The sequence below is a fragment of the Maylandia zebra genome, linkage group LG5 (genome assembly GCF_041146795.1).
Source record: "Maylandia zebra isolate NMK-2024a linkage group LG5, Mzebra_GT3a, whole genome shotgun sequence".
In the NCBI taxonomy this organism is placed as follows: domain Eukaryota; kingdom Metazoa; phylum Chordata; class Actinopteri; order Cichliformes; family Cichlidae; genus Maylandia; species Maylandia zebra.
The window spans coordinates 36,328,909-36,356,628 of NC_135171.1; the positions used below are offsets into that span (position 1 = coordinate 36,328,909).

The 27,720-nt window shown below is 39.3% G+C and overlaps 3 protein-coding genes across 5 annotated transcripts; all 3 read left to right on the forward strand.

Annotated features, from left to right (window-relative positions):
• The first annotated feature begins 2,535 nt into the window (after positions 1-2,535).
• pxmp4 (peroxisomal membrane protein 4) lies at positions 2,536-4,035 on the forward strand. The gene is made up of 4 exons (XM_004547630.3): positions 2,536-2,725; positions 2,957-3,019; positions 3,139-3,337; positions 3,433-4,035. The coding sequence occupies exons 1-4, from the start codon at positions 2,613-2,615 to the stop codon at positions 3,700-3,702; spliced, it is 645 nt and encodes a 214-aa protein (XP_004547687.1). The 5' UTR covers positions 2,536-2,612; the 3' UTR covers positions 3,703-4,035.
• Positions 4,036-8,525: 4,490 nt separating this feature from the next.
• On the forward strand, positions 8,526-13,921 carry LOC143412423 (protein-glutamine gamma-glutamyltransferase 5-like). Of its 2 annotated transcripts, none has more exons than XM_076884294.1 (14): positions 8,526-8,620; positions 8,839-9,021; positions 9,127-9,360; positions 9,664-9,782; positions 10,139-10,267; positions 10,625-10,802; positions 11,005-11,140; positions 11,241-11,344; positions 11,438-11,677; positions 11,818-11,880; positions 11,972-12,184; positions 12,318-12,475; positions 12,888-13,024; positions 13,585-13,921. In XM_076884294.1, the coding sequence occupies exons 1-14, from the start codon at positions 8,614-8,616 to the stop codon at positions 13,736-13,738; spliced, it is 2,055 nt and encodes a 684-aa protein (XP_076740409.1). In that variant the 5' UTR covers positions 8,526-8,613; the 3' UTR covers positions 13,739-13,921. The 2 variants fall into 2 exon arrangements, with proteins under 2 accessions (XP_076740409.1, XP_076740410.1); XM_076884295.1 differs by having other exon boundaries at positions 11,975-12,184.
• A 7,426-nt stretch (positions 13,922-21,347) lies between these two features.
• LOC143418670 (protein-glutamine gamma-glutamyltransferase 5-like) lies at positions 21,348-26,730 on the forward strand. 2 transcript variants are annotated; one of them, XM_076884296.1, is made up of 14 exons: positions 21,348-21,428; positions 21,647-21,829; positions 21,935-22,168; positions 22,472-22,590; positions 22,949-23,077; positions 23,435-23,612; positions 23,814-23,949; positions 24,050-24,153; positions 24,247-24,486; positions 24,627-24,689; positions 24,781-24,993; positions 25,127-25,284; positions 25,697-25,833; positions 26,394-26,730. In XM_076884296.1, the coding sequence occupies exons 1-14, from the start codon at positions 21,422-21,424 to the stop codon at positions 26,545-26,547; spliced, it is 2,055 nt and encodes a 684-aa protein (XP_076740411.1). In that variant the 5' UTR covers positions 21,348-21,421; the 3' UTR covers positions 26,548-26,730. The 2 variants fall into 2 exon arrangements, with proteins under 2 accessions (XP_076740411.1, XP_076740412.1); XM_076884297.1 differs by having other exon boundaries at positions 24,784-24,993.
• The last annotated feature ends 990 nt before the right edge of the window (positions 26,731-27,720 follow it).

A 27,720-nucleotide genomic window follows, 5' to 3' on the forward strand; every position in this document is an offset into this window, starting at 1 on the left:
CCACCACTGTGGTCCAGGTCATGGGGCAGATGAATATATTTAAAAAAAATATGCAAAATGGTGTTTGACTTGTTCTGATTGCACAGTCATTCGAATAGTAGACTAACATTTTTTATACACAAGTGGAAGTTTGTGGATAAATATTAGGAAGATGAATTTCTTGTATCAATGGATTTAGTAGATTTAAAAAAGAGCAATAAAACAATTAAAACACTGAAAGTGTGATGGGTACTTTGTACACGTACATTACAATAACTTACAACACACAACTCATTCATTTTGTAAGTATATTTCTTCCGAGTCTAATTGAATAATTTTTTTTTTATGTTGTCTTCCACTTGAATTGATCTCTTCATCTTGCTGGGTTTATTGTTGCCCTTTGTGAGCTGAAATTTCCCAAACAAATCTATCTCTGTCTCCAACAGTTTTGTCAGAGTGCTGTCTTCATTTACTTTTAGCAAAGTGACCTAAATTATGTAAGAACTGCTGTCTTTGAAAACACACAGAAGATACATGAAAGAAAACGAGAACTCTCTTTGTTACAAAACTACATATGCTGGGTATGTTGATGGGTGTTGACACAGAGAATGTACCAGAATACACCAGATGGTATGTAAGATGGCTCTTGGCAACATCATTTAACAGGAGGATGCTTACTCCATTATGTAACAGCTGAAACAGTGAGTGAACTACCAAGTTCTAGCACTGTTTCACTATGCTGTTTGTACTTTTGAGAATGTTGTGTTGCTTTCTTTCAACTGTATGTTGTAGAATAGAATTAGAATTCAACTTTATTGTCATTGCACATGTCACAGGTACAAGGCAACGAAATGCAGTTTGCATCCACCCAGAAAGTGCTTTAGCAATACATATATATATTAGCAATAATATAGTTATATAGATATATTACAAAAATGGGTCTATTGTAGAGAGGGTACAAACCATGGGTCTATTATGGGTATGTTACAATGTACATGGTATGAAGGTATGTTATGAATATGTTATAACTATAAGTATGTACAGGCTGTAGTGAGTGTACAAGCTATGAACAGGATATAAATATGAAACTATACAGAATTATGAAATATGAACTATACAAGTCATAAACAGTTGTATAATTGTATTGTACAGAATGATTTTCTAGACAGCATTTATAGTGTGGATGTAAGTATTACTTGAAATCCTGGTTAAAAGGGTGATGCCTTTCAAAAAACATAAGAATCACAAAATATACAGTGGAGAGCACAAAAATAACAATTAGAATTCATTGCATAATTTTACATTAGTACTTGTATGAAGCATCCACTCTTACATTATGTAATATGCAATAATTAAATGACTAACACAGTTTCCTTAAAGTTTCATATTTAGTTGTTTTGTTTAATAGACAGAACAAATTCTACTAAAATAAGAAATGAGCATGTTTTTAGAATAGGTTTTCTTCCACCCCAAAGAACAACGTTAATAGTACTCACCACACCACTGTATGTGCATGTCATAAGCCATTACTTAACATTGTGACTCAGAAACTGCTGTCTGCTAATTGTTCTGTTACATAATATTAATTATTGTTTCTTTAAAACTTGACTTCTGAATTATAAGCATATGGTACTTTTTATTTCTACTAGAGTTATCTACTATAAGTTATTAATAGTTATCAAGGTGACATTTCTAAAGATAAGAACAAGAAATGATGGGGAACTGTATGAATCTATTACATAAGTAAAGTGTCTGCCTGAATTTCATGGGTGGTGTCTTGGCAAATGTGCTAGAATACTGCATGTGTACATGCTGATACCTCTAAACAAATTATGCCCTCTCCTTGTTGTTATTTTAACATCCTAAAATTTGTAACCGTTCTTGCAGGATAAAGTCAAAAACTGGTCTTTGGTCTTAGGCTTGCATTTAAAGTGAAGGTTGACATAAAAACACGTCAGTTTTCATATGAGATATTCACATTTGCATTATGTAATAAGCAGAAGATGAATAACTAGTGCAGTAATGTATCAAAAATTAGGCATTTAATTTACAGTCAGCAATAAATTGCAGTGCAATAATAATGAGGTGCAGTAGGCTCTTTTCCTCATGTCATTTGTGGCATTGTGCAAAATACTGAAGAGTTTTCAGCTAAATTACCTGTAAATATATTTTTCTGTTTTTCTTTTTTAAAGTGTGTTTTTCAACAGGTGGAGCGGTTTCAAATAACATTAGAGTTTTACTACACTTCGGTATTTTTTGATTATTTACTTATTTTCTTTTTTCCATTTTTTTTGTTTGTTCGTTTTTTGTGTAGTTTTCATCGAGTTAAAGTTTACTTCAGATTTTGTTGGATTTAAGCAGATATCCTGACTGTGTTGAAAAAAAAAAAACTAAGAGTAAAGACACGTCCTGTACGATTTTATTTACTTTCAGTAACCACACAATACTTGTACTGTTTTGTGGTGTTTTAGAGCTTTCCCCTTCAGTGTTAGTTTCATCTCACTGAGCTGCGCTTCTGCACGCATAGGAACCTTTAATAGAACTCGGCTACAGGGTGCGTTTTTAATGTGGCACAGCATTCTGCACTGTTGTGTCCCACCTGTATCTGTTTCCCCTCGGCTCCGTTGAAAGTCATGGCAGGTCCTGATCTGATAAGAACTCTTCTGTATACCGTCAATAATCTTCTACAGCAGGAGAAATACAAAGCGGCGTTGGCAGTTTTGAAGGGATTCAGGAACGGCGCTGTGTGAGTTCAGTGGAGCACCCTGCGAGCTTAACTACGCTATTTACTTATTTACACTTACACTGCTATCAGCTGGACTATTGCACTTGTTCCTTTAGCTGTTGTTCTCTGTCATGGCAGAGAGCCAGACTGGTAACTTGGCGGTGGATTTAGCAGCAGCTGAGGATAATAACAATAAGTGGAGATTTTTAGCCGGTAGCGAAGCACTTATATAACACTCTGTTTATTTCTCAGATATGGGGCTAAAATCAGAGCACCACATGCCCTGGTTATGACATTTCTATTTAGAAGTGGCAGGTAAGGCATAAATCTCAAGCTTATATATATATTAAAAAAAACAAACCCAAACAAACCCTGTGCTACACTTCGCGTGCCTCTGAAGTGTTAAAACATCCCGTTTTCCTCCTGTGTTCTAGTTTAAACGACAAGTTCAAAGCCATTTTGAAGGCCACATACACCCACTCCAGAAACCTGGCGTGCTTTGTGTTCACGTACAAAGGACTGCAAGCTTTGCAGCAGAAACTTCAAGGAAAGAGTTTACAGTCTCACTCATTTCTGGCTGCCTGTGTTGGTGGATGGTTAGTGTTTGGCGATAACAACAACATTAACAGTCAGGTAGGACAAACTGCAGCCTGTGGGTGTCAAACTTCAAACTTGCCTGTTGCATCTGTCTGTGTTCCGATTATACAACTCTTTACTTTCTACTCTAGATCAACATGTACCTGCTGTCCAGAATCCTGTTCGCCCTGTCTCGGCTGGCTGTAGAGAAAGGATTCATCCCACAGCCTAAGCATGACCCTTTCCCACTCTTTGCCACGCTAGTTTGGGGTATCGTCTTGTGGTTGTTTGAGTATTACCCACATACACTCCAGCCATCACTGCAGTCCTCCATGAACTACCTCTATCATGACAGCAACGTGTGGCATGACATCTCAGACTTCCTAGTTTACAATAAGCCAAGGACTGCTGCCCAAAACTGAAGGTTTATTGTTTTATTTTTTGTAAAATAATCTTTTTTTAATCACTATTCTAAATATGATTGAATTTTGCCTTTTTAAATGTTTGACACTGAAGTTTGTATTTGAATGTCCTAATTCTTTTCTGTTTGTCAGTATCAACCAAGTTTCTCGCTAAAGTGCTCAACCATCATATTTAAGTACCATTGCTGAAAGGCAATGGTTGCAGTACTTCCTATGATTTTGTGTTCATATTTTATCTGATTGTACAGATTGTTGGAGATTCTGATTTTCCAGAGCTATGTCACTAAATGTAGTTGCTGTATAATTGAAGAATTAATAAACAACTAAATTAAATTTCTGTTATCTCTTGTAAACCTGTAGCTACACATTGACATATTTGTGTCACCTCAAGTTGTCAGCTGATTTATTTAAAAAAAATTAAAACATTCTTTAACATTCATTCAGTAACAAAGCAATGGCAGCTGTTATTTTTAACTTATATATGAACTGTTAATGTTCTTTCTGCAATGCATTCTGCAAGTTTGAATGATGAAGCATAATGACACGTATTTCTTTGCGTTTTTTTTTTTATGAAATAATGATTTCTTCATACTGCTTACGCCTGAACTCCTCCCAGCAATGCATGCAGAAGAAATACTGGATTTGCATGTTGCAGATTTTGTTAGGTTGTCTTAGTGACTCAAGGTGTGCCATTGTTATATAATATTTAATGTAGAGTGAAATCTTCAAAGGGTTAATCATCACTTTTTGATTGCATCATTTTGTTGAACAATAGCATATTGTTCAACAACGTTGCATAGGTTTTCTAGTTTTATTCACAAAATTGGTCCAACGTGGCCAGTTTCAAGAAAAAACAAGTTTAGTTGGTTGAATTAAGCAGGTGCATTCTCTACTGTATACTTGTTAAAAATGTTCTACAGTCTGTTATTTGAATTGAAATATTAATTACTTTAAAAATGCTATTAATGGTAATGTATACATTTACTAGAAGAATCCATCCATTTTTAACTGCTTGGACAATTCAGGGTCACAGCGGTGTTGGAGCCTAACCCAACTGTTACACAGAGAGAGACCTGCACCCAGGGCAGTCTATAACAGGCCTATCACACAGAGACAGTCATTCACATGCAGACTTTTGGGCATGTTGTACATGCATGCGCTGGGAGAACATGCAAACCCCACACAGAACACCCCCAGGTGGCCAGGTATTTCAGCTAGAACTGTCAGCTCACTGATGATAATAGTACTTGTGCTTATGCATTCCTTATGAAATTACATCCTAGTGTCAAACTTACAGAATCACTTTTGATGCAAAATTCAAATGAGAAGTGACAGTGACATGGATGATGACTTTCAATGTTTCAATTTAATGTTACTTTATGCTCTCCATTGGTAAATAACACTAACGATATATAAAATAAAAAATAAAAAACACCTTTAATTTGGCCACGACAATCCATGCTTTAGAGCATCAGAATTTTACTTACCCATTGGTGGTAATAATACTGTACATATTATTATAACACCATAAAAGGGCTGTTCTGAACGAAAGTGCTTATTTCTATAATTTAGATAATACTCTCTGTTAAAAGTAAATATAGACTAAGTGCACTTACACCGTACTTCATGAACAGTTCTGTGTAGACAAAAAAAGATTATATATGTGCTGCGACTAAAAGGCACTGGTGTTACTTGTTAAATGTCAAATGTTAAAAAATAAAATATCAAACAACTTCAACTAAAAACACTGTTGATGTAAAATAATGCAACACAGTACTGTTCACTCTTACACTAACACTTTTCAACAAATGGCTTATGTTACGATTTGAGCAAGAAAAGTATAATCCAGGCAGATATGAAACATAGAAAGCAACAGTTAAAATTCATGAGAGCGAGTCAGTACTCATTCTCCAAAAATGCTTCCCACCCAAGATATTGTGCGTGCTTGTAATTATAAGTGGGTGAGCGCTCCTTCACTACAAAAACATTTGCGCAATGATGATGATGATGCTAGTTTCATTAAAAGGCAAACCAGAGTGAACAATGATGAGTTTCAAATAGCTAACCTCCCACGCTTCTATTCTGGGGCAAAACTCCATATCCTTGTGCAGCAACTTATTTGAGGTGGATTAATCAATGAATTACAAAACCTAAGGAATGTTCGTGTAAAGAGATAAAGTGACAGAGGGGGGAAAGCTGCACATGAGTGTGTATGAATGTATGTAATGGCCAATTTTGTCTTCATAGTTTAGCTTTGTTACTCATTTATGGATAGCTGCTCTAACCTTTTGCCTTACAGAGTTGAGGGAGATGTATAATTAATAAAAACCACATGTCTTTCATTTGAAAACCTTACTCTTAGCCACCCTAACTGGAAAGCGTTGTTGTTATTTGTTGTTGTCCATTTTTCCTCCTGCCCCTTAAGTCTAATCTCTCTTTTTTAAGTGCTCAGCTTTTTTTTTAGTATTCAGCTCAGATAAAATAATTGCAGAGGGTGATTTTAATATTCATGTAGCCTCATTGCATTTGACATCATTTTAAATGTCTTCATTTTGCATTAAGAAATGTAGACAAGAAAAGAAAAGAAGAAAAGGCCTTTGTCACTCATCTATATTTATTTGTCCCTCTGGGAAAATCATGATATTTCTATACACCAATATGGAGCTAAAGATCTTTTCTTTTGTGAGCAAGTGGGGGCAATAGTGCCATGCGGATGGCAAGAGTTGAAAAGAGGAGGCAAAAAAGAAGATGCCACTTTCTAAAATAGGAAACGCAGTTCCTAACAACTTATTGGTTATTGTTACCATGATGATTTACCTTAACAAATCATGTAGGGGCTTACTAAAGCAGTGTCATCTGTGTGCGTGATAAAATGTCTGCTGGGAAAAAGTTGTTTTTACAGCAGTAGGTATACAGAATAAACAATCATAGAGATAAAGCAAAACCCAGAGGGAAGTCTGTGAAAGTGGTCTATTTGTCTGAAAATAGACTCCAACTCTGGTCTCATGTGTTATCCTGCTAAGAAACCCAACAATTCATAAAGTCAAACAAGAAACATGAAAAAAAATTGTTTCCAGTTTATCTGCTAACATTTTCTTTTAAAATTGTATAAAAAGAAACACACTCTTCATTGGTCCTCTAGTTTTATTGCTTATAGTTCGTTATATATTTTTGAAGGAAAATCATCTACTAGACAAAGAGAAAATACTCTTTCATCAGCCATTTTTTCATGTTTCACAGTGGTTCACTGATGGTTTATCATCACATGTCCACCAGGTTACATTTATTTACAACATAAACCAGTATTTTTGTAAATTTGATCATATGGCTTATAAAAATGTTAAAAAAGAATTTCTATTCACACGCAACCCTGTTGTGCATCATACGAATAATAATAGTTGACTTAAGCATAAAACATGCTCTTTCTTATTGTCCACCCAGTTACTGTTTTCCACAGTAACAGGGTGGACTAGGTGGGTTGGTATGCATATTTTTGTGACTCTTTTTAATGTAATCAAAGCGTGAAAGCATGTGGGAGTCTAATTTATTTTTTAGAATAGATGGACATTTTTTCCAGTGGATTCAAACAAGATAAAATCTTTCATAGTTTAGTATCTCATCTCCAATGTCAGGCAGGGAGGCTGCCCATGTAAAAGACAACTATGAAAACCACCAGATACCTGAAATTTTAAAGCTGTGGAGATTATCAAAATAGGCAAGTGTTTTGCAACAAACTGTTAATATTGATATTGATATTTTACTTTGAAATATAAAGGTGGTAATAGTGAAAAGGATAATACGTCATCCAGAGGGCGTGAATAGACTGGTCTTTCAGAAACTGATGCTTGAACTGATGGACAACTATCTCTGGGATTACAGAGAATCATCTAAAAAGAGAAAATATCTAGTGAGCTGCAGCTCTCAGGGTGAAAATCACTTGTTGATGTCAAAAGTCAGAGGAAAATGGCCAGACTGCTTCATACTGAAAGGTTAAACACTTGTTCCAACCAAAGTATGCAAAAGAACATCACTGATTGCACAGTATATTGAACATGTTAATGCAGATGGGCTACAGCAGCAGAATACCACAACAGCCATCCCTGTCACCTAAATCAGGAAACTGAATATACAGTTCACATGAGCTCATCAAAAACTGGACAACAGACAACTGGAAAAATGTTGCCTGGTCATTTGGATGGCAGGGACAGTATTTGGGTTAAACACAATAAGAGCAAGAAATGATCCTGCCTTGTATCAAAGTTTCAGGCTGTCGCAGCTCTGGGGGACATTTTCTTGGCACATTTTAGACTCCTTAGTACCAGTTTAGCATTGTTTAAATGCACGACCTATCCGAGTATTGTTGCTAACCATGTCCTTATCTTTATGACAATATTGTGCCCATTTTCAGCTGGCTGCTTCCAGCAGGATAACGTGCCATGTCACAAAACTGAAATAATTTCACACAAGTTTTTGAACATCCAACTCAACCTTATAGTCAACAAAATAAATAGTTAGTACCACCTCATACTGTATATGCAGAACTTTGTAATATCGTATTAGTCACATATTCAAATAGTGGGTGCATCAAACTAGCCGTTAACAAGTGTCATTCATTCAAAATCGTCAGAAAAAAGCCTCTCTGCAAATAAACTTAGAACACAATGTAAACAATAATATTTGGATAACAGACCTGTATGTGAAACAAAATCTAGGACTTACGTAATAGAATCATCCTTCAGTTGAATCCTGTGTCATAACATGACGTCTGAATGCAGATTCTATTCAAGAAAGTCACACTGCGTTCTCCCCGCCTTCTGAAATGCTTAAGAAGGGTTGGGCAAAATGCTTATATAGCTTTAGTGGGCGATAGTGGAGTCATACAACGTTGCTGTGAGAAAGAGAGACTAAGAGATGGAAGGTGAGATTTCATCTTCAGAAATGCAAACTCTTTCACTCTTTTCTGTTCCTTACTATTCATTACTATTCATTTGTTATACAGAGCAAATTCACTCTTGATAAAGACTATGATTATGATTTGATTATTACCATGATTACTGCTGTGCGTGATTGCCTTTTACTGTTACAGACAATGTATGATGTTGACAGTCTTTAATGTTTCTTTTTCTCAACTTGCAGACTTGAGGATAAAATATGTTGACCTGGAACAATCAGAAAACCTTGAGAGTCATAGGACGAATGGCTTCAGGAACACCAAATCTCTGGTGGTGCGGAGAGGAGCCCCATTTAAAGTCAGCGTTCAGCTGGAAGGGCGACCCTTCAACCCTAAGATCAATACTCTGAGGGTGAAAATCATGCTAGGTACTTTCCTGAGTATATTGCATGGATGCTTTTGTATACAAGTGGTCTAACCCACAATTTAAGGCTTTTGCTTGTGTTTCTAACATTCCTCAATTTTCCCATCAGGTAACCTGTACGCAGTAATGCCTGTAACCTTCTCCAAGAGCTCTTCCAAGTCCAGCTGGAATGCCTATATTGACCCTGAGGAGTGGAACCCTCTGAAACCTTCTATCTACATCTACTCTCCTGCCTCTGCCTCAGTCGGCTCCTACAGATTTCAGCTGTGTGTGCTTACTCAGGATGGCAAGAAAAGCTCTGCATATGGCAATTTCATCCTGCTCTGCAACCCCTGGTGTTCTGGTAAGTGAAGCAAAGTATCAGTGCTGGAGAATCAGATTTATTTTGGTAGCTTGTTGCAGCAACCATATATGTATCAGAATACATATATGGTTTGTGTGGCCTAACACACAAACCATATTGAAAATTACATTATTGTAGAATACATAATAAATTATTAATTACTTATTTTTAAGTATCTGCTACAGTACTATATAGGTCCGTGGACTGAATGATCTGTAAATCTCTTTGAAAATGTTGAATTGAGCATGACTTGAAAATGTTAGTACACTGTGTGGTTCTAAATGCAGGATGTATTTCTTGCAGAGGATACAGTATACATCCCATTTGAGGATCAGAGAGAAGAATATATCCAGAGTGACTTTGGGTTGCTGTTTATGGGATCAGGGACAAACATTGTTGAAAGACCGTGGTCTTTTGATCAGGTAAGAAAGTCGCAAACTGAACACTAAGCAACTCAAAAAAAAAGTATTACCAGAAGATGTGCCTTTTAAATGAGGTATTATGTATGAGTGTATTATGTTTTATCAAAGTGCATAAAGATCGTATTCTCTGTAACACTGTTTTGAAAGATTCCCAGTGTTCACTTTCAGTTCACTTTAATAATTCTTCAAAACAATATTTGAAAATGAATAAATGTGCAAATTTTGGAGGATCAATGAGATAAAACATCTTAAAGTATGTGTGCACATAGTAAAATCTTGACCTTAAATCTGACTTCAAACCACCTGCTTAACAGGATGTACTCAAATTTTCTCTTTTCTTTTTTCTGCTTGTAAAGTATGAGTCTGGTGTTCTGGAGGCATGCTTGAATTTGCTCCAAGTCAGCCCTCAGCACAAAAAGAACAGAAAGATGGACTACCTGAACCGAAACAACCCCGTGTACCTCAGCCGGGTTGTGTCTGCCATGGTGAGTGTCAACAGATTCTGTCTAGCAACACAAATTCAACATTAACTAGCTTTACAAATTGTATGAATCACATTAGTTTTTGGATCTTGTTTACAATCTATTACATGAGCATCATTTCTACTTGTTAAACAAGCTTGGGCTTAACCTGGGACACTATGTTCTGCACATTGACACGATGAAGAGACACAGCCTTCAATGTTCTGAACACTAAATGTCACATGCAGCAACACTGTAATTATTACTGTAAAACTGCCAAGGCAACATGGAAAATTATGGGATGCCCAAACCTGTTTTGGCATCTTTGGCACGTGCTGTGCAAACAGTAAAAACTATACTTAAGTTGTGCTTTGTGTTTAGATCAACAGTGAGGATGACCGTGGGGTGCTGAAGGGGAACTGGACAGGCGACTTCAAACAAGGTGTCAGTCCCTCCATGTGGACTGGGAGTGGGGACATTTTGAGAAAGTGGAACCAGTCTGGTAACAGCCCAGTCAAGTATGGACAGTGCTGGGTTTTTGCAGCTGTCATGTGCACAGGTGCTTATATCTTCATCTTTTAAAACCTTATAAAAGCAAGTAACTTAGATCATGTAATTCTGGTCTTTGATAATCAGTTGTTCTAAATGATGCTATCATAATAAAGTGTTTTCATTCCTTTTTTTTTTAACACCGAGTCATTTTTTCCATGACAGTGTTCAAATATTTTAACAGTGTTTTTTTTTAATCAATTGTGCTTCAGTTATGAGAGTTCTTGGCATTCCTTGCCGTGTGATCACAAACTTCAACTCTGCCCATGACACTGATGGCAACCTGGTGATTGAGGAATACTACAGCGCAACAGGGCAGAAGTTAAACCGCACCAAAGACAGCATCTGGTCAGTTTTATATTTTGCTTATAAACTGTATTATTTAACTACTTTAAAGACTTTAATGACATTTTAATGCTTAACTTTATCTTTTGTTGGACTTTAACAGGAACTTCCATGTCTGGGTGGAGTGCTGGATGACTCGTCGGGATCTTGAATCTGGAATGGATGGCTGGCAAGTTCTTGACCCGACTCCTCAGCAGAGAAGTGGAGGTGTGTGCTAAAAAAAGTTCTTAAACTTTTTCTTCCACTCTTTAATTCTTTGTGAACTTCTTCAAAACGGTCTTGTTTCTGCCATCATCACAGGAGTGTACTGCTGTGGCCCCGCACCAGTCAAAGCAATAAAGAACAAGCGTGTGGACCTGTTCTATGATGTCCCATTTGTCTACGCCAGTGTGAATGCTGATATCCATACAATCATCTTGGGCCAGGGTCAGGTGCTCGGGTTCAGCAAAGACACTGAGAGAGTTGGCTCCCTCATCTGCACTAAGGCTGTTGGGTTCCCCAGATTGCAAAAGATCACAGGAGATTACAAATACATCAAAAGTATGACCATAAAACTAGAATTCTGCTCATTGATTTGCACATTATGCAATTTAATGAAGTGATATATTGAACTAAAGTGATAAAGTGAAATAATAGCACTCTCACATACTCACATTTGTCTTTCTGTCTTTATAACACAGGCCCAACTTCAACACTTTCATCAAGAAGCTCTTCAAGTTCAGGTGACTCAACACTAAGAAGAGGTAATTTGTAGTTTTGAATGTATTCATCAGAGTTTATACCGATTTCTTTATAAACATATCTCTTCATGAGGACTTTTTCATGTTTATTCAGCAGGTTCATCCCAGGGAGTGCTAGTCTTCCTGACCCTGGACAAATTCCCCATTGTTGGGGAGCCTGTCAGCTTCAGCGTGAAAATCATGAACAAGCAGAATGTAGCCAAGATGTTGGAGGTTCACCTCAATGCCCAGGCAAAAGAATACAACCACAGCCCCTCGGACACCTTCTGGGAAAACCACGGTGTCTTACAACTTGCACCTATGGAAGGTACATTTACTTTTCTCATCTACAACTAAAATAGTCACCTTTGAAGGACTGTTGTTGTTTTCAGATCTTAATCTATTTGGATTTGACTATTTATTTAACACAACCTAATTTCTGTGTCACTTCCTCTATCCAGTCAAGGTAGTGAGGCAGAAGATCCCCCTAGCACAGTATGAAGACGTGGTAGGGGATAACCTGATCAACCTTGCAGTTGTTGTGGAGGATACTGCCAGTCAGGAGAGAGTCCTGAGCTCAGAGGAGTTCAACATCACCAGTCCACAGCTCATCATACAGGTACTTTACAAAAATTCTCAATATTTCCTCCTTAAAGTTTCTCACATACAGACTTATTGCATCCATCAACTTAAACTTCTTTAAACAAATTAATTAATTAAACTTTATGTCTTTGAGCACAAATTCCAATGCTTTGATACCAAGTACAGGTTGCTATGTAATATTATAAGAAAGTATTTAAAGGGCATTCAGGATTTTCATATCTGATTTGATGATGCACCAGCTGTGAAAAAAATGCATCGGTGGTTTTGAAAATTTCTATAATATTTCTCCTTTTTGAATAAAAATGTAATCATATAGTTACAAGTATGAGTTGCAGACAGCAGATGTTATGTCATATTTATTAGCTTAAAGTTATATAATGGAGAACTTGAGGAAATGTTCTGGGTTTACTAATGTGTTTGTCCTTCAGGTTGCAGATGAAAAGTCCATCAAGCAACACAGCGAACAGACTGCCCTAGTGACCTTCATCAACCCATATTCTCACCCAGTCAGTGGAGTACTGACTGTAGCTGGGGCTGGGCTGCTCCAAGGCAAAGTTCAGTTCAGGTAAGAATGATTTTTTTGTCTCATGGGCAATAATTAATAGACACCACAGGGACTTTAGAACGCCATAAATGCCTGCTAATGACAGGAATTCTAAAATAGAGGAGTGTCACTGTGCAGTGCAGAAAGGAACACTGTCTTTCTTGAGAGAATGTTGACTTGTCAGGGAGTGCTAGTCTTCCTGACCCTGGACACAGGAGGGGATAATGATCTCACCACTGAGTGCTTCACTACATTTCCTGTGGATGTTTGTTGATGTGACACGGAGCAGTATCATCTGTAGTCCTGCAGCGCGGTCACAGCTTCTGATACAGATCATATATCGTCTCAGCTTCCTGTTTCCTGTTCCCTTTTTTTTTTTTTTCCCTCCAATGTTTAATCTACATTGTTTTATGCATGTATATGTTCATGGCTGCATAGCAGGATAATCACTGAATGTTTGCTTAGAGGCGTGATGCAAAGTGACAGGACGTTTATTGTAGTCAGCCACTCTAAGTTACTGGAATAAATTTCTACGTTTTGCAAACATTTTTTAAAAATAAGCTTTCTACATTTTCCTGCAGGATGCCCCCACTGCCTCCAGGAGGAAGAGTGGATCAGCCAATCCCGTTCATGCCCAACATGGTGGGAGAAAAGATGCTGCAAGCCAGCCTGTGGCTCACAAATATGAATGTCACCATCAGAGGCTTTAAGATGGTCTCTGTCAACAGTGTTTAGCACCTGCAGCCATGTTTCCTATGCTGTAAATGAAGAATGTAAATATTATTTATTTAGCTATTTATTGTTTTTATTTGTGTATATGTGTCATAAAAATTAACATTGATACCCAAAGATATATATTTTTTAATTTATTGTTGTACTTTTACCTTTATTTGAGAAATAAAATCATAAAATGTTCAATTCTGTCTCATTTCTTCTAAAAGCCACACAGTGTATGAGTCTATCAGTGTCTTTATGTTACTACTTTTCTTGGCCTGAAGATGGTGATCTTTCCCCATAAAGAAAGAAAAGTCCCTCGAGTGATTTTGTGCATGGAAAACTTTAAAATTTTAAAGTTTTTCAGTGTAATCGGCACATGCACAATCATACCAGTCCAACTATATTACAAACAGGTTATTAGGAACTTAATGACAGTAAAGAAAACAATATACAACCCATAATTAAAGGTAAAGATTCATTCAAGCACCAGCCTATAATACAGCATCTTCAAGCCAACTCATCAAAACATTTTGAGCAGATTTTTGGTCTTTAACTGTGATTATTGTTTTATGCAGAGCTCCCAAACTATTACCGTACTGTATTGTAAAACTAAACCAGTAAATGAGTCATAGGACAAATGGCATCAGAAACATCAAATCTGTCATGCCCCATTCAGAGTCAGTGTTTACCTGAAAGGGCGACCCTTCAACGCTAAGACCGATAGTCCGAGGGCCAAAGTCATCCTGGATACATTAAAAGACATTCTTTCACTTAATAATAATGGATTGGATTTATATAGCGCTTTTCAAGGCACCCAAAGCGCTTTACAATGCCACTATTCATTCACTCTCGCATTTACACATTGGTGGAGGCAAGCTACGGTTGTAGCCACAGTTGCCCTGGGGCACACTGACAGAAGTGAGGCTTCCATATTGCGCCATTGGCCCCTCTGGCCAACACCAGTAGGTGGTAGGGTAAAGTGTCGTGCCCAAGGACACAATGACCAGGATAGAGAGCCCGGGGATCGAACTGGCGACCTTCCGGTTACAGATACGCTTCCCAACCGCCTAAGCCACGGTCTCCCCACTTTATCTCCATCCATCCATCCATCCATCCATCGTCATCCGCTTTATCCGAGGCCGGGTCGCGGGGGCAGCAGCCTAAGCAAAGAGGCCCAGACCTCCCTCTCCCCAGCCACCTCCTCCAGCTTATCCAGGGGAATACCAAGGCGTTCCCAGGCCAACCGAGAGATATAATCTCTCCAGCGTGTCCTGGGTCTGCCCCGGGGCCTCCTCCCGGTGGGACATGCCTGGAACACCTCACCCAGGAGGTGCCCAGGGGGCATCCTTGTCAGATGCCCGAACCACCTCAGCTGGCTCCTTTCGATGTGGAGGAGCAGCGGCTCTACTCTGAGCCCCTCCCGGATGACCGAACTTCTCACCCTATCTCTAAGGGAGAGGCCAGCCACCCTTCGGAGGAAGCTCATTTCTGCCGCTTGTATCCGCGATCTCGTTCTTTCGGTCACTACCCACAGCTCGTGGCCATAGGTGAGGGTAGGGACGTAGATCGTCCCGAGCGAGGCCACTTCGGAGGTGGGGTGCCCCCGGCCTCTTGGCCTGGGGCTCGGTCACTCAGGCACGGCTGGCTGCCGGCGGAGCTCACGGGCGCGTCACTGCAACTCCCCCTGGCTTCTGCTCCGCGGCTGCTGAGTGAGCCCTCATCTGGGACTCTCCTCAGCTCTTTCTGGGACAGTGGCGCGGCTGCCCCTCTGTTGGTCTTCCTTGGTCTGTTGTGTTCTGGGGGCCTCTGGATGTCTGGAGTTTTGATCTCCTCCATACCTCCTTCATGCCCTGGAGGACGGGGCTGTGGCCCCCCCACACCCTCTAGCAGATCATTACATGAAGGAACCTTTTAAAAAAAAACAACAAACAAGCGCGTCCATGCTCACAGGTGTACACACGGGTGATCACACCCACAAACTACACCCTTTTTGGCTCCTACCTCAAAGCACACTGTGTTCTGTTGATCTTATGTGCTGCACAATAATGTTTAATATTTAGTATTTACTGTCATATTCCCATATATCATTGTGATGTTGTTTATTCTATTACTCTTGTTCTCTTCTGCTTGTTTTCTTTTTTCTTTCTCAGCAGGTGACCCAGGTGATCGATATATGCATTTTTTTTCTTCTTTTTTTTCCTGCTCATTCTGTTGGTTTTTGTCTTTTGCCCTTCTCCCCCATCCCTCTTCTCAGCTGTTTCTCTTTCCCTCTTTCTTTCTCCCCTTCTTTCCCCCAGTCAAGTCTGTCCCGTATTCAGTAAGTGAAAATAAAATGAACAATAAAAGGGAATCAAATGGACCATTACGGCAAGGCTGGGATGGTCAATTTGGTAAAGTAAATCCGTTGGGCATCTTTCTTTGCCTTTAGACAACAATTCTGATGGCAAAAGAGCCAAACGGGACAGGCCAAAAAAAAAGAAAAAAAAAAAGAAAAAAAAAAAAGAAAGGGGACGTAGATCGACCGGTAAATTGAGAGCTTCGCTTTTACACTCAGCTCCCTCTTCACCACGACGGACCGGTGCAGTGTCCGCATTACTGCAGCTGCAGCCCCAATCCGTCTGTCGATCTCCGGCTCCCTTCTCCCATCACTCGCGAACAAGACCCCGAGATACTTGAACTCCTCCACTTGTGGCAGGAACTCATCCCCGACCCGGAGTGGGCACTCCACCCTTTTCCGGCTGAGAACCATGGCCTCAGATTTGGAGGTGCTGATCCTCATTCCCGCTGCTTCACACTCGGCTGCGAACCGTTCCAGTGCGAGCTGGAGGCCCTCACCCGATGAAGCCAACAGAACCACATCATCCGCAAAAATCAGAGATGAGATTCTGAGGCCACCAAAGCGAAAGCCCTCCGCCACTTGGCTGCGCCTAGAAATCCTGTCCATAAAAATTATGAACAGAACCGGAGACAAAGGGCAGCCCTGGCGGAGCCCATCACCCACTGGGAACGAGTCCGACTTATTGCCGGCAATGCGAACCAAGCTCTTGCAACGGTTGTATAGGGATCGAATGGCCCGTAGCAATGGGCCAGACACCCCATACTCCCGCAACACCTCCCACAGGACACCCCGAGGGACACGGTCGAATGCCTTCTCCAAGTCCACAAAACACATGTAGACTGGTTGGGCAAACTCCCATGCACCCTCAAGTATCCTCGAGAGGATAAAGAGCTGGTCCAGTGTTCCACGACCAGGACGAAAACCGCATTGTTCCTCCTGTATCCGAGGTTCGACTAGCGGACGAACTCTCCTTTCCAACACCCTGGCATAGACTTTCCCAGGGAGGCTGAGGAGTGTGATCCCCCTGTAGTTGGAACACACCCTCCGGTCCCCCTTCTTAAAGATGGGGACCACCACCCCGGTCTGCCAGTCCACAGGTACTGCCCCTGATCTCCACGCAACATTGCAGAGGCGTGTCAACCAGGACAGCCCTACAACGTCCAGAGCCTTCAGGAACTCGGGGCGGACCTCATCAACACCAGGGGCTCTGCCACCAAGGAGTTGTTTAACTGCCTCAGTGACCTCGCCCCCGGTGACCCCGAAATTGGCGGGTCATTCCCCTCATCCCCACTTTATCTCAATGAGTTAATTTATAAATAAATGAGCAAATTCTGTAGGATAAATGTTATTTATTAGAGATAAAACATCTAAAAGAATCTGTGCACGTACTAAAATCTTGACCTTGAATCTGAATTCAAAGCACCCATTTAACAGAATGTGCTCAAATGTTCTTGAATTGGGACACTGTGTTCTGCAGTTTGAAAAGACGAAGAGACACCTCCTTCAAAGTTCTGATCACAAAATGTCACATGCAGCAACACTGTGATTATCTATGGAATGCTAAAACCTGTTTTGTCATCTTTGGGACATGATGTGCAAACAGTGGGGTGTGTGTGTGTGTTTTCATTCAAAGCATGAAAGCATGTGTGGGAGTTTCATTCATAAAGTTTTTTTTAAATTAGATGAACATTTTTTTCAGTGGAATCATTTGATATAAAATCTTTCATATTTTATTATCTCAACCCCAAAGCAGTGAGGCTGCCCATGTAAAAGAAGACTACGAAAACCATTAGAAAATGTGTTAAAGTGATAATTATGATAAATTCAAAATAAAATACTGTGCCATAATTTTATTTTTAGCTTTTCCTATTATGCTATGTGTATTATAAACAGAGGTGTGGACTCGAGTCACATGACTTGGACTCGAGTCAGACTCGAGTCATTAATTTTATGACTTTAGATTTGACTTGAAAAAATGTTCTAAGACTTGTGACTTGACTTGGACTTTTACACCAATGACCTGGGACTTGAATTGGACTTGAACCGGTTTACTTGAAAAGACTTGATATTTCACCCCAAATATAAAATTTAACATGTATATTAGATGTACATGTAGATTGAAAATGTGACGTCATTCAGGGGTAGAACCGCAAAGGATTCTGGGAACTCGTGGCAAGAGGTACTAGCGCACGCAGGCTTTCAATTAAAATCAGTTATACAGCGATAAAAAGAAACACAAAAATGTCAAGAAGCCGTTGTACTATTAACTGCAATAGCCGGTCACATGACAGCCACGGAAAGCCGACGGGTAAAGAGATCGGTTGTTATCGGATTACGTCGTTGAAGAGAAATTGTTTGAGCCATGTTTCCGAAGTAACAAAGACGCGACTGGATTGCAGCCATTCAAGACCAAATATAACGTCCCAGAACACTCCAGCTCCCAGGTTAGTCTGCTCCAAGCATTTACACGAAGGTCAGTTTGCTGTTGTAGTTAATGCGTCATTTTTCTTAACATAATTGGTGATATAGGTTACAAGCAAGTCTGGCGCTGAACAGAAATTGTCGCGCTATGCTCCTTTGTTTAATGTGCATAAATAGTGAATTGTCCTGACACAATGTTGCGTTTCGCTTCTGTTATTACCATGGTACATTGACAAAAACATATACTTTTATTCACAGGATAAAACAGTTTTTATGTATCACTAATTGCCCAGTACGATTACAGCATACAGTATTATTGTCACTGCTACATTTCTGTAACGCGTACCAGAAATTATTTCTACTACTAATTAATTACCGTTGAGCTCAAAGGTCCTATTAATAAACGGTTAACGAATGTGTATTTATGAAGACGATTTGTGAGACTGGTAAACTTATGATACGTACGATGGTCTTTCGTTCTACACGGTGCATTTCAAGGTCCTGTACCCATCCGTCGGTAAACTGTACCTGGGCTTGTTGCAGTGACCTGAAGTTACTAAACTTCATGAGTGTATGCGCTCACTCCAAGAACCGTATGATTATAAATATGCAAATAAACATGCTACGATGAGATAGCTGACTTCATCTAACTAGCAAATGTTGTCCAGGCTACGTTGGTGATGCAGTTTTTTTTAATGTGTATGATATTTTTGTCATGCGATTTTAAAGCCGGTGTTGTGCCAAAAAGTGATTGTCTGCCAAAAACTGATTTCCAATGTTTCCGTGTATTTTTTTCCGTGTAATATCTTTATGTATGTTCGTAAATAGACTTCGGTGAACAGGGTTTACAAAGGGGTTATATATAGAATTAAAAAATTATCAGTTTTTCAAGTATCTTCACAACTCTGTGTTATTGTACTTACATTATAACCAATCCGGTCCCTTATCCCTACTTAAAATATTTTTAAAGAACTATTGGAATATTTGCTGCCATTTCTGCTGTCCTCTTGGCCAACTTACTCTTACAAAAGACATTTTTAATGTTAATGAGATTGTTTTTAACTGCAAAAATAAAGGTTATATAAAAGTCACTGCCAAAAACTGATTGTGGCTTCTACCTTGTTACACGGATGTTGTTTGTGGCTCAAGATGACTATATGTCATCCATGAGGGATGCAATTGACATCTGTTTCATATATTATAGCCCAACAAGTTACTTATAGCAGTTTAAATACAAGCAATCAATTTTGGCAAATACCGGAAATCAGTTTTTGGCAGACAATCACTTTTTGGCACAACACCGGTCCTACAACCGCATCCAAGAATAACATGCAGCTTATCTCAGAACTGTCGGTGAAAATTATTCTTGGAGCTAAGTTTAATTGAGCTGCAAGTTCACTATTTTGTCATGTGTTGAGAAAAACACAGATTTAAAAATTACATGGTCCAATATTTACATTTAGCATAACTGCAACCTTCTTTTTTCGTTTTTTTTTAAAGACTCGAAAAGACTTGAAATTCAAAATTTCAGACTTGTGACTTTACTCGGACTTTTACACCAGTGACTTGAGACTCGACTCTGACTTGCCTGACATTACTTGAGACTTGACTTGAGACTTGAGGATAAAGACTTGAGACTTACTTGAGACTTGCAAAACAATGACTTGGTCCCACCTCTGATTATAAATATAAGCATAAAAAAAGCTAAATACTATTAGGGCGTGAATAGACTGGTCTTTCAGAAACTGGTGCTTGAACTGATGGACAACTATCTCTGGGATTACAGAGAATCATCTAAAAAGAGAAAATAGCTAGTGAGCTGCAGCTCTCAGGGTGAAAATCACTTGTTGATGTCAAAAGTCAGAGGAAAATGGCCAGACTGCTTCATACTGAAAGGTTAAACACTTGTTCCAACCAAAGTATGCAAAAGAACATCACTGATTGCACAGTATATTGAACATGTTAATGCAGATGGGCTACAGCAGCAGAATACCACAACAGCCATCCCTGTCACCTAAATCAGGAAACTGAATATACAGTTCACATGAGCTCATCAAAAACTGGACAACAGACAACTGGAAAAATGTTGCCTGGTCATTTGGGTGGCAGGGACAGTATTTGGGTTAAACACAATAAGAGCAAGAAATGATCCTGCCTTGTATCAAAGTTTCAGGCTGTCGCAGCTCTGGGGGACATTTTCTTGGCACATTTTAGACTCCTTAGTACCAGTTTAGCATTGTTTAAATGCACGACCTATCCGAGTATTGTTGCTAACCATGTCCTTATCTTTATGACAATATTGTGCCCATTTTCAGCTGGCTGCTTCCAGCAGGATAACGTGCCATGTCACAAAACTGAAATAATTTCACACAAGTTTTTGAACATCCAACTCAACCTTATAGTCAACAAAATAAATAGTTAGTACCACCTCATACTGTATATGCAGAACTTTGTAATATCGTATTAGTCACATATTCAAATAGTGGGTGCATCAAACTAGCCGTTAACAAGTGTCATTCATTCAAAATCGTCAGAAAAAAGCCTCTCTGCAAATAAACTTAGAACACAATGTAAACAATAATATTTGGATAACAGACCTGTATGTGAAACAAAATCTAGGACTTACGTAATAGAATCATCCTTCAGTTGAATCCTGTGTCATAACATGACGTCTGAATGCAGATTCTATTGTGTGGAATATCAAAGTTTGTGGTCTATGCGACAGATATTAATCATTGAAAATCAGGTTTGCTAGCATCTGTTAACACTGAAAGGTACTGTTCTTGCCCAAGGCCTCGGGCCTTGGTAACAATTCAAGAAAGTCACACTGCGTTCTCCCTGCCTTCTGAAATGCTTAAGAAGGGTTGGGCAAAATGCTTATATAGCTTTAGTGGGCGATAGTGGAGTCATACAACGTTGCTGTGAGAAAGAGAGACTAAGAGATGGAAGGTGAGATTTCATCTTCAGAAATGCAAACTCTTTCACTCTTTTCTGTTCCTTACTATTCATTACTATTCATTTGTTATACAGAGCAAATTCACTCTTGATAAAGACTTTGATTATGATTTGATTATTACCATGATTACTGCTGTGCGTGATTGCCTTTTACTGTTACAGACAATGTATGATGTTGACAGTCTTTAATGTTTCTTTTTCTCAACTTGCAGACTTGAGGATAAAATATGTTGACCTGGAACAATCAGAAAACCTTGAGAGTCATAGGACGAATGGCTTCAGGAACACCAAATCTCTGGTGGTGCGGAGAGGAGCCCCATTTAAAGTCAGCGTTCAGCTGGAAGGGCGACCCTTCAACCCTAAGATCAATACTCTGAGGGTGAAAATCATGCTAGGTACTTTCCTGAGTATATTGCATGGATGCTTTTGTATACAAGTGGTCTAACCCACAATTTAAGGCTTTTGCTTGTGTTTCTAACATTCCTCAATTTTCCCATCAGGTAACCTGTACGCAGTAATGCCTGTAACCTTCTCCAAGAGCTCTTCCAAGTCCAGCTGGAATGCCTATATTGACCCTGAGGAGTGGAACCCTCTGAAACCTTCTATCTACATCTACTCTCCTGCCTCTGCCTCAGTCGGCTCCTACAGATTTCAGCTGTGTGTGCTTACTCAGGATGGCAAGAAAAGCTCTGCATATGGCAATTTCATCCTGCTCTGCAACCCCTGGTGTTCTGGTAAGTGAAGCAAAGTATCAGTGCTGGAGAATCAGATTTATTTTGGTAGCTTGTTGCAGCAACCATATATGTATCAGAATACATATATGGTTTGTGTGGCCTAACACACAAACCATATTGAAAATTACATTATTGTAGAATACATAATAAATTATTAATTACTTATTTTTAAGTATCTGCTACAGTACTATATAGGTCCGTGGACTGGATGATCTGTAAATCTCTTTGAAAATGTTGAATTGAGCATGACTTGAAAATGTTAGTACACTGTGTGGTTCTAAATGCAGGATGTATTTCTTGCAGAGGATACAGTATACATCCCATTTGAGGATCAGAGAGAAGAATATATCCAGAGTGACTTTGGGTTGCTGTTTATGGGATCAGGGACAAACATTGTTGAAAGACCGTGGTCTTTTGATCAGGTAAGAAAGTCGCAAACTGAACACTAAGCAACTCAAAAAAAAAAAGTATTACCAGAAGATGTGCCTTTTAAATGAGGTATTATGTATGAGTGTATTATGCTTTATCAAAGTGCATAAAGATCGTATTCTCTGTAACACTGTTTTGAAAGATTCCCAGTGTTCACTTTCAGTTCACTTTAATAATTCTTCAAAACAATAGTTGAAAATGAATAAATGTGCAAATTTTGGAGGATCAATGAGATAAAACATCTTAAAGTATGTGTGCACATAGTAAAATCTTGACCTTAAATCTGACTTCAAACCACCTGCTTAACAGGATGTACTCAAATTTTCTCTTTTCTTTTTTCTGCTTGTAAAGTATGAGTCTGGTGTTCTGGAGGCATGCTTGAATTTGCTCCAAGTCAGCCCTCAGCACAAAAAGAACAGAAAGATGGACTACCTGAACCGAAACAACCCCGTGTACCTCAGCCGGGTTGTGTCTGCCATGGTGAGTGTCAACAGATTCTGTCTAGCAACACAAATTCAACATTAACTAGCTTTACAAATTGTATGAATCACATTAGTTTTTGGATCTTGTTTACAATCTATTACATGAGCATCATTTCTACTTGTTAAACAAGCTTGGGCTTAACCTGGGACACTATGTTCTGCACATTGACACGATGAAGAGACACAGCCTTCAATGTTCTGAACACTAAATGTCACATGCAGCAACACTGTAATTATTACTGTAAAACTGCCAAGGCAACATGGAAAATTATGGGATGCCCAAACCTGTTTTGGCATCTTTGGCACGTGCTGTGCAAACAGTAAAAACTATACTTAAGTTGTGCTTTGTGTTTAGATCAACAGTGAGGATGACCGTGGGGTGCTGAAGGGGAACTGGACAGGCGACTTCAAACAAGGTGTCAGTCCCTCCATGTGGACTGGGAGTGGGGACATTTTGAGAAAGTGGAACCAGTCTGGTAACAGCCCAGTCAAGTATGGACAGTGCTGGGTTTTTGCAGCTGTCATGTGCACAGGTGCTTATATCTTCATCTTTTAAAACCTTATAAAAGCAAGTAACTTAGATCATGTAATTCTGGTCTTTGATAATCAGTTGTTCTAAATGATGCTATCATAATAAAGTGTTTTCATTCCTTTTTTTTTAACACCGAGTCATTTTTTCCATGACAGTGTTCAAATATTTTAACAGTGTTTTTTTTAAATCAATTGTGCTTCAGTTATGAGAGTTCTTGGCATTCCTTGCCGTGTGATCACAAACTTCAACTCTGCCCATGACACTGATGGCAACCTGGTGATTGAGGAATACTACAGCGCAACAGGGCAGAAGTTAAACCGCACCAAAGACAGCATCTGGTCAGTTTTATATTTTGCTTATAAACTGTATTATTTAACTACTTTAAAGACTTTAATGACATTTTAATGCTTAACTTTATCTTTTGTTGGACTTTAACAGGAACTTCCATGTCTGGGTGGAGTGCTGGATGACTCGTCGGGATCTTGAATCTGGAATGGATGGCTGGCAAGTTCTTGACCCGACTCCTCAGCAGAGAAGTGGAGGTGTGTGCTAAAAAAAGTTCTTAAACTTTTTCTTCCACTCTTTAATTCTTTGTGAACTTCTTCAAAACGGTCTTGTTTCTGCCATCATCACAGGAGTGTACTGCTGTGGCCCCGCACCAGTCAAAGCAATAAAGAACAAGCGTGTGGACCTGTTCTATGATGTCCCATTTGTCTACGCCAGTGTGAATGCTGATATCCATACAATCATCTTGGGCCAGGGTCAGGTGCTCGGGTTCAGCAAAGACACTGAGAGAGTTGGCTCCCTCATCTGCACTAAGGCTGTTGGGTTCCCCAGATTGCAAAAGATCACAGGAGATTACAAATACATCAAAAGTATGACCATAAAACTAGAATTCTGCTCATTGATTTGCACATTATGCAATTTAATGAAGTGATATATTGAACTAAAGTGATAAAGTGAAATAATAGCACTCTCACATACTCACATTTGTCTTTCTGTCTTTATAACACAGGCCCAACTTCAACACTTTCATCAAGAAGCTCTTCAAGTTCAGGTGACTCAACACTAAGAAGAGGTAATTTGTAGTTTTGAATGTATTCATCAGAGTTTATACCGATTTCTTTATAAACATATCTCTTCATGAGGACTTTTTCATGTTTATTCAGCAGGTTCATCCCAGGGAGTGCTAGTCTTCCTGACCCTGGACAAATTCCCCATTGTTGGGGAGCCTGTCAGCTTCAGCGTGAAAATCATGAACAAGCAGAATGTAGCCAAGATGTTGGAGGTTCACCTCAATGCCCAGGCAAAAGAATACAACCACAGCCCCTCGGACACCTTCTGGGAAAACCACGGTGTCTTACAACTTGCACCTATGGAAGGTACATTTACTTTTCTCATCTACAACTAAAATAGTCACCTTTGAAGGACTGTTGTTGTTTTCAGATCTTAATCTATTTGGATTTGACTATTTATTTAACACAACCTAATTTCTGTGTCACTTCCTCTATCCAGTCAAGGTAGTGAGGCAGAAGATCCCCCTAGCACAGTATGAAGACGTGGTAGGGGATAACCTGATCAACCTTGCAGTTGTTGTGGAGGATACTGCCAGTCAGGAGAGAGTCCTGAGCTCAGAGGAGTTCAACATCACCAGTCCACAGCTCATCATACAGGTACTTTACAAAAATTCTCAATATTTCCTCCTTAAAGTTTCTCACATACAGACTTATTGCATCCATCAACTTAAACTTCTTTAAACAAATTAATTAATTAAACTTTATGTCTTTGAGCACAAATTCCAATGCTTTGATACCAAGTACAGGTTGCTATGTAATATTATAAGAAAGTATTTAAAGGGCATTCAGGATTTTCATATCTGATTTGATGATGCACCAGCTGTGAAAAAAATGCATCGGTGGTTTTGAAAATTTCTATAATATTTCTCCTTTTTGAATAAAAATGTAATCATATAGTTACAAGTATGAGTTGCAGACAGCAGATGTTATGTCATATTTATTAGCTTAAAGTTATATAATGGAGAACTTGAGGAAATGTTCTGGGTTTACTAATGTGTTTGTCCTTCAGGTTGCAGATGAAAAGTCCATCAAGCAACACAGCGAACAGACTGCCCTAGTGACCTTCATCAACCCATATTCTCACCCAGTCAGTGGAGTACTGACTGTAGCTGGGGCTGGGCTGCTCCAAGGCAAAGTTCAGTTCAGGTAAGAATGATTTTTTTGTCTCATGGGCAATAATTAATAGACACCACAGGGACTTTAGAACGCCATAAATGCCTGCTAATGACAGGAATTCTAAAATAGAGGAGTGTCACTGTGCAGTGCAGAAAGGAACACTGTCTTTCTTGAGAGAATGTTGACTTGTCAGGGAGTGCTAGTCTTCCTGACCCTGGACACAGGAGGGGATAATGATCTCACCACTGAGTGCTTCACTACATTTCCTGTGGATGTTTGTTGATGTGACACGGAGCAGTATCATCTGTAGTCCTGCAGCGCGGTCACAGCTTCTGATACAGATCATATATCGTCTCAGCTTCCTGTTTCCTGTTCCCTTTTTTTTTTTTTTCCCTCCAATGTTTAATCTACATTGTTTTATGCATGTATATGTTCATGGCTGCATAGCAGGATAATCACTGAATGTTTGCTTAGAGGCGTGATGCAAAGTGACAGGACGTTTATTGTAGTCAGCCACTCTAAGTTACTGGAATAAATTTCTACGTTTTGCAAACATTTTTTAAAAATAAGCTTTCTACATTTTCCTGCAGGATGCCCCCACTGCCTCCAGGAGGAAGAGTGGATCAGCCAATCCCGTTCATGCCCAACATGGTGGGAGAAAAGATGCTGCAAGCCAGCCTGTGGCTCACAAATATGAATGTCACCATCAGAGGCTTTAAGATGGTCTCTGTCAACAGTGTTTAGCACCTGCAGCCATGTTTCCTATGCTGTAAATGAAGAATGTAAATATTATTTATTTAGCTATTTATTGTTTTTATTTGTGTATATGTGTCATAAAAATTAACATTGATACCCAAAGATATATATTTTTTAATTTATTGTTGTACTTTTACCTTTATTTGAGAAATAAAATCATAAAATGTTCAATTCTGTCTCATTTCTTCTAAAAGCCACACAGTGTATGAGTCTATCAGTGTCTTTATGTTACTACTTTTCTTGGCCTGAAGATGGTGATCTTTCCCCATAAAGAAAGAAAAGTCCCTCGAGTGATTTTGTGCATGGAAAACTTTAAAATTTTAAAGTTTTTCAGTGTAATCGGCACATGCACAATCATACCAGTCCAACTATATTACAAACAGGTTATTAGGAACTTAATGACAGTAAAGAAAACAATATACAACCCATAATTAAAGGTAAAGATTCATTCAAGCACCAGCCTATAATACAGCATCTTCAAGCCAACTCATCAAAACATTTTGAGCAGATTTTTGGTCTTTAACTGTGATTATTGTTTTATGCAGAGCTCCCAAACTATTACCGTACTGTATTGTAAAACTAAACCAGTAAATGAGTCATAGGACAAATGGCATCAGAAACATCAAATCTGTCATGCCCCATTCAGAGTCAGTGTTTACCTGAAAGGGCGACCCTTCAACGCTAAGACCGATAGTCCGAGGGCCAAAGTCATCCTGGATACATTAAAAGACATTCTTTCACTTAATAATAATGGATTGGATTTATATAGCGCTTTTCAAGGCACCCAAAGCGCTTTACAATGCCACTATTCATTCACTCTCGCATTTACACATTGGTGGAGGCAAGCTACGGTTGTAGCCACAGTTGCCCTGGGGCACACTGACAGAAGTGAGGCTTCCATATTGCGCCATTGGCCCCTCTGGCCAACACCAGTAGGTGGTAGGGTAAAGTGTCGTGCCCAAGGACACAATGACCAGGATAGAGAGCCCGGGGATCGAACTGGCGACCTTCCGGTTACAGATACGCTTCCCAACCGCCTAAGCCACGGTCTCCCCACTTTATCTCCATCCATCCATCCATCCATCCATCGTCATCCGCTTTATCCGAGGCCGGGTCGCGGGGGCAGCAGCCTAAGCAAAGAGGCCCAGACCTCCCTCTCCC